The sequence below is a fragment of the Arctopsyche grandis genome, unplaced genomic scaffold (assembly GCF_051622035.1).
Source record: "Arctopsyche grandis isolate Sample6627 unplaced genomic scaffold, ASM5162203v2 HiC_scaffold_270, whole genome shotgun sequence".
In the NCBI taxonomy this organism is placed as follows: domain Eukaryota; kingdom Metazoa; phylum Arthropoda; class Insecta; order Trichoptera; family Hydropsychidae; genus Arctopsyche; species Arctopsyche grandis.
Genome location: NW_027518501.1, coordinates 12537 through 23081, shown reverse-complemented (window position 1 = coordinate 23081; position 10545 = coordinate 12537). Strand labels below are relative to the sequence as shown.

At 28.2% G+C, this 10545-nt stretch overlaps 1 protein-coding gene across 1 annotated transcript; it reads right to left on the bottom strand.

Annotated features, from left to right (window-relative positions):
• Positions 1 to 4527: 4527 nt before the first annotated feature.
• LOC143922058 (uncharacterized) lies at positions 4528 to 5642 on the bottom strand. The gene is given in 2 exon segments (XM_077445331.1): positions 4528 to 4754; positions 4757 to 5642. Coding segments are annotated over 2 exon segments (1113 nt in total).
• Between the last annotated feature and the right edge of the window lie 4903 nt (positions 5643 to 10545).

Genomic DNA, 10545 nt, shown 5'->3' with positions numbered 1-10545 from the left:
GATAAATGAAAGAATAGATTCAAAATAATTATAAAAATAAACTCCCTTAAATTGGTTCAGCGGGTTTCTTAGTTTATGAGAATAATAGCATTCTGGGTGATTCTTTTAGTGGATTACTCACAGAAATGGTCTTTTTTTTAATTAATGCACTTTCACGTCATAGTTTTTTTAAAAAATAAATTTTTGTATACATTTCTACACAATATCGATCTTTTCATTTGTTAAAATTGGCAAGAAATAAAACTCATCGGGCTATCAATATAAAAATTATATTAAAAACACCCCATGAAATTTGCAAGTTGGCCAAAACCACCAATCACAAAAAAGTTAAGCCCACCCGAGATTCCCAAAGAATTTATGTTATTTGGATTAAAATATTATATAATAAATGGAAATCCACAATTAGACATCCCATCAAAACCCCTTGATTACAATAATATTAAAAGCTGTATTTCTAATTCTATTTCTTTATTTAATAAAACTTTGAGAACAAGAGAAGGGAATATTTTAAATGAAATTAGAGATCTTCACGTACACATAAATGAAGAAATTAATAAAGCAAAAGCATTTGAAAAAGATGAAATGATAATTTTAGCTAAAAATCGAAAAGTAAAAATGAAGAATAAAATTTTATTAGAAATCTATGAGCAAACGAATAAATGAAACGTTGTAAAAGACATATAATTTTTAGAATAAACAATTATTCAATAAAATAATTTGAAAGCTTTATTTTTGAGATATCAATATTATACTTAAATAGTATCATTTATTAATTAAACATATATATAGTTTATCTTTCGGGGTTAATTTTTACGTAATTTATGTCTCCTTATACATTATTAGAAGTTGGATATAAATATTATACATAAACAAATTCCCATGCTTACCTCAAACTCTTCCTTATTAAAGTATTTAGTAATTAGGGGGGTTTTTTAAAAATTTTATTAGTAGGGATAACAAAACAGTATCTTTCCTTAATTATTTTTAAAACTTAAAGATCACACTTTAACTGACAAAAATGTTGATTTAATATTTACATGTTCTTCTTTTTCGGGATAAACATGTATTATTTTTTCTTGACATCTCCTGTTTTTGAATTAATATTGAGGTTCGGTTTGCTTTTAAAGTGCCTTTTTAAGTAAATAAATTAATAAATATATAATTTGGCATTTAATTATTTCAACGGGCTTTTTATAATCCTATTTATAGAAGTCAAATAAAAAGTACTAATTATTGGTATTTATTTTTGCCTCTTTTAACATTCCTCCATTATAGGCATTTTGCTTTTGTCTTGTGCCATCGAAAATGGCTTAAGCTCTTCATTATTAAAGTATTTAGTCATTAAGGGTATTTAGGGATTATATTAATAGAGGATAACACAACAGCTTTTTTTAATAAAATTATTTAATTAATGTTAAATCATTATTGCTTGTATGAGACTAATAGAAACCCACCTTAGGCCCATACTTATTTGAAAGATTGCTCTGCGAATTGATTTGCATATAGCAACAATCTAACCCTTCTTCCTGGACGTTTTTAAAACGTAATACTTTTACACAATAAAGCCATTTTAAATGAAATACTTTTTTCAGTCATTATAGCGCCTAGCCCTCCCTGCTTTTGGGCTCAATCTTTAGGCGCAATGTGTTTTTCATGTTTTCTCCGTGCAATTTTGAAAATCTTGTTGGTATTACCCTAGGTTACGATCCCTCCCTTCCTGCAAAATGTGAAGATTCAAACTAGCGGAGACTTAATGGCCCTTTAATATAGATATTCAGGACTAAAGAGTAACCTGTCACTCCATAGGGTGGCAAAAAAACGCACTACAGTTTTAAATAAGTTTTTGCTTAGCAAAAGAGCCTCTGAAATTTTTTACAAGTTCTAGGATACCAGGTGCGGCCAAGGTAAGTGCTGTGATTAAAAGATAAAAAAGAGGTTGCTGAAAGCAAAGTTTTTTAAATTAATTAATTAAAGCGAGATAGAGAAACCTACTTCCACACGATTTCTCTAAAATCATAGCTAAGTCTATTACAGTAATAATCTTATTTCTTTGTTTCCTTCGAAAAACCTCTAGAAGACATTCCATTTGTCCCTAATAAGTGCTAACGAAGTTCAATGAATTAGTTAGTTTAAGCTCAGGCTTATTGACATTGTAAAGCTATTTGGGCAGGTAAATTTTGCTACAAATATTACTGGTTTTATTGCGTTTTTTGATGTCAATAGAGGTGCTTTTATAAAATCTGCTTCTATAAAAATAGGTTCAAAAAATAATGATTTTTTAAATATTAATTTTGTAAAATATCATTGAATAAAAAACCCCTTTATGTCTAAAAGAAAAAATCGTATTTATTGAAAAGTAGTTGCCTTACAGCAAAAAAAAGAAGTTGCCCACAAAACTCTGGGAGGCCCCTATAGCATTTCGATCCTTACCCCTTTATGTCTAATGGACCTTTCACATAACAAAAACTTTCATAAATATATTGACTCTTTAAATAAATCGAGAGTTTTAAAATGATTTCATAAATAAATTTGTTCCATTAAATAATTGTTTTTAATTTAATGATTGGTTTATACCTATTTACACTTTTTTATACACATCTTATGATTTTCTTCGACTATAATTATAAATGTTAGATTTTAAAAATTTAACCCGCTTCTATTTAATAAATACACATCTTATGATTTTCTTCGGGGTTTAATCTAATTTAAAATAATGGTTTTCTAAACTATTACATTAATGACAGTTGAATTTATATATTAACTTAAATAAATCCCCATATTAATCTTAATTTTATTTTTTAATAACGATTTTTTTATTTAAAGGCAAATTTTAAATATCATTTAAACTTTCACTAAATTTAAACTCTTCCCCTTCATTAAAAGCTGGCATTCCTTTGTAAATACATCCATCACATCTAAAAGCATCTCCTAAATTACAGCTTCCACATCCACTTTTTTTAAGTTTTAATTTATTTTCCAAATTATTAATTTCTTCCTTATTAGTTTTCAAGTTACCAGTTTCTTCTTTAGAAGTTTCTAGTTCATTTTCAACTTTATTTTCTCTAGAGCGAGAGCAAGTACAATTAGCACAAGCTCTTTTTTTAAGTTTACGGGAGTTTCTGTTTTCCCAGTAGAGTCTGGAACTAAAACCAAACTATTAATTGTTCTAGGATCTTTAGGTGAATCAATTGATTGTTTTAAAAGAGTTTTTATTCTCTCTTCATCTGTTTCATTAGATGGCATGGATTACTTTATTTATTAAAAAAAATAAAATTTTTACACAAATAAGTAAATTGAACATTTATTGTTGTAAAAAGAGTATTTAATTAATTTAAATATACTTTTATTAACCATATTTAAGCTAATAACAATTAAAGCAAGGGTTTTATAAGTTTGTATTTGACTTTTATAAAAAAATAAAGATTTATTTTTTAAAAAAGTCAAAAAAAGCAAAAAAGAAAGGAAAATGTTATTGTTATTAGCTTAAAATATTTATTGACATTAGGGGTATTAATCTTGACCGATTATAACAGTTATATTGTAATTTTCTACCACATAAGATTTTATTTTCAGAAATTAAATTAATGTGTTATTCAAAATATAAAGAGTAAGAGTTTGAGGTAAACATGGGTATTTATTTAAGTACAATATATATATCCAACTTAAAGTAATTGCGATTTAACAAAAAGTAATTTACAATAATTAAAAAAAAGAAAAAAAAAGGACAAAAAGTATTAAACAGCTGTAAAATATAATGAAAAAACACTTGATGTTGCAATAAAAAAGTATAAAAAGTTTTAAAGTGGAAGACAGAAGTACTTTATGTCGTAAACAAATATTTAAACTTTAATAACCTGACAAGTAGTGCTTTAAAATACAATAAATATAAAATTCACTTAAAAAAAACTCTTTTTTAAAAAGTATAATTCTTATCATATTATTTCATAAAAATCTGCTATTCTTCTATAATGTAACTACCATTATCAATAAATCTTGTTTTAAACCATAATAATTAAATTTTATAATAATCGGCCAATAAAAAAAACAAATTTAATCGTATTACACGACAATACGCTTTCATATTGGCGCCAGACAGCCCTACATATACTTAATTAAAAATAAAAAATATGTATCACACCACACCAAACTTAGATGCATAATTAATTAAAATATAAACGTTTTACCAAGCAACACACCTTAAATTACCAATAAAAAAGATGTATCACACCAAACTTAGATGCATAATTAATTAAAATATAAACGGATTAGCTGACAACACACCTTAAATTACCAATAAAAAAGATGTATCACACCAAACTTACTTCACATACATGCATAATCAATTATTTAAAACAAAACGTATTACCTAAAATTACCAAAGTTAAACCCCACTTAGAAATAATTAAAATAGCCACAATTGTATCGCTTTCGTTATTACACTTAAAAACCTGTGCTACAACCATAATAAATAAAAATTACGAATCCCTAAAAAAAAATTAATAAAAAAGAGTTTTTTCAAAGCTTTATTTAAAAGCATTTTCTGTGTACTACAGATGGTCCAGATTCCGAATATTCTGATTTAGTAACCCACATTTGTTGGAAAGTTGAAAGTGAAGCTAAAATAGATCCTCCGATCCAAACTGAGTATTTCCTTTCGGCTGGTGCTACAACTTTAACACGCATTGAAGATGATGCAAATTTAATAATTTCATTTTGAATCCTTTCAGCCATATTTGGGAAGACCGTTGTACCCCACTAAGAACTATTGCACCGTATAAATCCTTTCTTATATCAACATCACAACTTAAAATTGAGTCATAAATAGCATTATGGATACCTTTACATTCCATTCCGTAAAGACTAGGATTAAACAATATTTCAGGGGCTCTAAATCTTTGAGATCCCAATTCTACTGTTACACCATCTGGTAATTCATACTTCTTTTCTTCATTATTAATTAAACTTTCATTTTCAAAATCTAATGAAACATAACAAAGTTTTTCTTTCATATCCCTAGCTATTTCCAATTCAGCAGAAGTATTCATACTGATCCCTGATTCAGTTAATATTTTTTTAAGGTATAAAGTAATATCCCTACCAGCTAAATCAATTCTTTTAATAGCATGTGGTAAAGAATAACCTTCATAAATAGGAACTACATGAGATACACCATCACCAGAATCAAAAACAATACCAGTTGTTCTACCAGATGCATATAAAGATAAAACGGCTTGTATTTGTAAAAACCAAGCAGGTACTTGAAAATTTTCAAACATAATTTGAATCATTTTTTCTCTGTTAGCTTTTGGATTAAGTGGAGCCTCTGTTAAAAGAACAGGATGTTCTTCAGGGGCTACACGTAATTCATTATAAAATGTATGATGCCATATTTTTTCCATAGAATCCCAATTAGTAACGATACCATGTTCAATTGGATATTTCAATTCTAAAATACCTCTCTTCTTTTGAGCTTCATCACCTACATAAGAATCCTTTTGTCCCATTCCAACCATAACACCTTGATGTCTTGGAGTTCCAATTATAGAAGGAAATACAGCTCTTGGGGCATCATCACCTGCAAACCCTGCTTTAACAACACCACTTCCATTATCTATAACAATAGCACTTTGTTGTTCTGACATTGATGGGTTAATAAAAAAATAACATAAATAGACAATTTAGGAGGGAAAAAATAAAGGAGATGAAAGAGAAAAAAAAGATGTTAAAATTGAGACATGACAGGGCATTTAGAGATATTAGAAATTTGAGATGATAGGGGTTTCTGTGGATTGATATTAGAAATTTGAGATGATAGGGATTTCTGTGAAGTGATATGAGATATAATTGAGAGATACAGAAGATAAAGGAAATAAGGGACATATAGAGAGTATAAAGAGGTTTCTGGTTATTTACAGGATAAATGGGTGTGATTAAATTTAATTAAATTAGATATTAAAAGAAAGGCCAAGAGATAAAAAAATTTGTGAATGACAGATGAGATTAAATAACAGGAAATTGATGGTTACATAGAAAAGGAAGCTCTTTGATATTTTAAAAGATGGAATATTATAGAAACCAGGAAACATCAATTGATTTATAGAATACAAGAAGAATTAGAATAGGTTTTTAGTAGAAAGAAGCACAGAGCTTTTATTATAGAAATCTGTTACATTAAAAAATTCTAAAAGCTGTGTATTTAAATGAAACTGTTATTACAAAGAGACAAGGACTTTAAAATATTTGAAATGTTGGCGACTGCTTATTTTTTAAATTAACCAATTGTTACAAAGAGACAAGGACTTTAAAATATTGAAATGTTGGCGACTGCTTATTTTTTAAATTAACCAATTGTTACAGAGAGACAAGGACTTTAAAATATTTGAAATTTTGGAAACTGCTTATTTTTTAAATTAACCAATTGTTACAAAGAGACAAGGACTTTAAAATATTTTAAATGTTGGCGACTGCTTATTTTTTAAATTAACCAATTGTTACAAAGAGACAAGGACTTTAAAATATTGAAATGTTGGCAACTGCTTATTTTTTAAATGAATCTGTTATTACATAAATCGCTTTGTTTATTATTTCGTTTCTTAAAATTATTTCTGTAATATTTAATTAAAGAAACATTTAATTTGGAATTAGAATTTTAAATTAAAAACTATTGTTATTACAGAAACAAAAATGGAAGTTTAATTGAATTTTAATTAAAAATTGGATTATTAGAATTTAAGCTTTTAATATTAGCAAATTCTAAGAAACAATTTTAAAGTAAAGAAAAGTGACAGTAAAAAAAGAATTGACAATAAAACTTTAGAATATGAGAATAGTTTAGAAAGGTAACTCTTAATATATTTAAGTACACCAGAATATGAGAATAGTTTAATAAGGTAACACCTCATATATTAATTTATAATAGAATATGAGAATAGTTTAATAAGGTAACAGATATTATATTAATTTATAATAGAATATGAGAATAGTTTAAAAAGGTAACAAAAGAGGCATTTAAAAGCAGAAAGTGTATAATTTAACAATGCAAAACACCTGTTTTAATATTTTACTTGCAATTGAAAAATGTAAGAAATACCATTGTTAACGTTACCCCTATGTCATTAAATTCAATTTACATACATATTTAATTTTAAAACTTAAAATGTAAATGTAAATTACATAAAAAAAGGGAAAATGCTTGAAAAAATTTAATTAAATTGGTGTAACACAACATGTTAAAATAAGTTTTTAAATTTCTGTTTTATAAAAATCTACTTAAAACGTTATTTATTTAATAGGGCAGTGAGTGTGCTTGATTACTACCAAATAATTGCAAAATTGCGTCAATTAGATTCTAACGCAGTAGCAGGTAGTTCTTTTAAACAAGAAAATTATTTGGGGAGTTAAATGTATTTTTTAACAAAATATAACAGAAAATTAGTTTTTAACCGAATCTACCTTAGTAATTAACTGTTAAGGTCAATGGGACACTTAGTCCTAGGGCGAGTCGACTGTCGGCAGAGGGATTAAGCTCGCATAAGGGCCGTGGGGGGTTTACGCAGCAATGCGGTTCCCCGACCGGGTTACTGAGAAACACACGAAGAAAACTAACAAGTATTAACAACTACAGCTTAAATAAATCCAACATTTTTTTAGTAATTAACTGTATTTTCTTGGCTTTGCCCAAACCAATTTAAAAATAATAAGTTGTATATAAATTATACTTAAATAAATACTCGTGTTTACCTGCAACTCTTACTTTAATTAAATTGGATATTTATAATACTAAATACCCGTGTTTACCTCCAACTCTTACTTAAAATAAATATACCTCCTTACTTAATTAGGCCTGCTCTCATACACCCGCTAATTACCAACCACTCAACTACACCAAATAATTGCCGCTTGCACCATAACCTCTCTTTTTTCCAACCTCATACTTATATACCAATTTAGCACCTGCACCAAATAATTAATACCTGCTTAAATACACTTCTACATACTCACTATACCAAATTATTACCCACTAGCACACACCACATAATTAATACCTGCTTAAATACACTTCCAAATACTCACTATACCAAATTATTACCCACTCGCACACACCACATAATTAATAACTGCTTTAATACACTTCCACATACTCACTATACCAAATTATTACCCACTAGCACACACCACATAATTAATAACTGCTTTAATACACTTCCACATACTCACTATACCAAATTATTACCCACTAGCAGCGGCGTTGGGCTAGTGGTCGGCTTGCTGATTCACTCCCGAACTGCCCGGGTTCGAGCCTCGCTTTGGTAGGTAAAAGAACATTAACCGGGACGCCGTTACAAAAGTGGGCGCTAGTCGTAATAACCCCACTATAAAAAGACTAAGACAGTATGGTACTGTCTCTAATTATAACGCCAGCTCAGGGTCAATGGGACACTTAGTCCTAAGGCTAGCCGACCGTCGGCAGAGGGATTAAGCTGGCATAAGGGCCGTGGGGGGTTTACGCAGCAATGCGGTTCCCCGACCGGATTACAGAGAAACACACGAAGAAAACTAACAAAGTATTAACAACTACAGCTTAAATAAATCCGAACATTTTTTTTTTTTTTATTACCCACTAGCACACACCACATAATTAATACCTGCTTAAATACACTTCCACATACTCACTATACCAAATTATTACCCACTCACACACACCACATAATTAATACCTGCTTAAATACACTTCCACATACTTATATACCCACTGTACTTTCTCATTTTAATTACTACTCATTTACACCACATAATTAATACCTGCTTTAATACACTTCCACATACTCACTATACCAAATTATTACCCACTCGCACACACCACATAATTAATACCTGCTTTAATACACTTCCACATACTCACTATACCAAATTATTACCCACTAGCACACACCCACTCACGTTCACAAAGTAATTAATTACTTATATTAATTATAACTCTTCTCTTGTTAAATTTTTGTTTTAGAAACAACCCATGGATTCAAAAATTGAGAAAGATCTTGAAAATTGTGAAATCAATAAAAAAGTTAACCTGAAATGTAATAAAGCAGAAGATAACTGTTACAATTCTAATCAAATAGAAATAATTAGATCTTTAATTCTCTTTTCCCCTTTACCTCATTCTAAAGAAATTAAAAAAATCCTTAATAGAATTGAATCTTTAAGTATAAAAAGTATTTATAACTCTATACTTTCTATTAATAAGGCTTCTTCTAAAGAAATTATACATTTTTTAAGTATTATTTTACAATTTCCTCATCCTTTAATTGATTTAGAATTACTTGTTAATTTAAAATTTAATTCTCAAGATAAATATATGAAAGATTCTATTCATATTTATTTTAATCTAATAGATTCTTTATATTGTAATTTAAATGAATCTCAAAAATTAAAGATTTTCTATAGATTTATTTATGTATTCAATTCTAATATTTGCTTTTCTTCTTCCCTTTTCTTGTTATTTGAAAAAATTTTAGAAAAGGATTTTCTAGATTTTTTTACAAGAAAGTTGTTTTATGTTTCTTTTCCTTTTTTTAAAGAATTTATTGTAAAATTTGCTTTGAAATTAGATGATAAATGTATGAAAATAGCTTATGAATTACCAAATTTTAGAAAATTAATTTATTATTGTTTAAATTCTGGACAAAAAAACAATAATTTTTGCAAATTAGATTGGGTCACTTTTAAATGGCAAATAAAGAAAAATTATACAATTCCACAACTGTTCTATTATTTTGATTGTTGTCCACTATTAGAAGACAATGGATTGATAAAATTACAGAGTACAGAAGATTTATATGATTTAATAAGGAAAGAATTATATGACATTAAAGTAAAGGGGTTGTGCAATATATGTGGATTAGAATGTAACCGGGGAGATTACATGAAAGGTGTGGATGAAGATGATTACAATAGAAAAGATATAGAAGGGGGAAATACAGACATTAATATAAGAGAATATTTGATAGATGATAATATGAAATGCTATAATACGGGTGACAACTTGATGGGCGGTAATGTAAGAGATGATAATATGAAATGCTCTAATACGGGTGACAACTTGATGGGCGGTAATGTAAGAGATGATAATATGAAATGCTCTAATACGGGTGACAACTTGATGGGCGGTAATGTAAGAGATGATAATATGAAATGCTTTAATAGAGGTGACAACTTGATGGGCAGTAATGTAGGAGATGATTTGACAGATGATAATATGGGATCTTCAACAGATATGAAATACTCTAGTACAGCAAAGGTTTCTTTAAAAGTTGATGATAATATGGAAAATGATTTGGAGTATTCTAACACAGAAAATGGGAAAGGTGTTAACACAACCAACATCTCCAAAAGTATAAGAAATACACCGATACAGCTAGCTAACGAAGACTGTTTACATAAAGTAGAAGGATGGCTATCTGCTAAAGAGCAACTCTTAGAAAGTGTCAATACTTTTAATAAAACTGGTAATTTAGGCCCAGAAATTGATGTTTCTTTTATCAGACT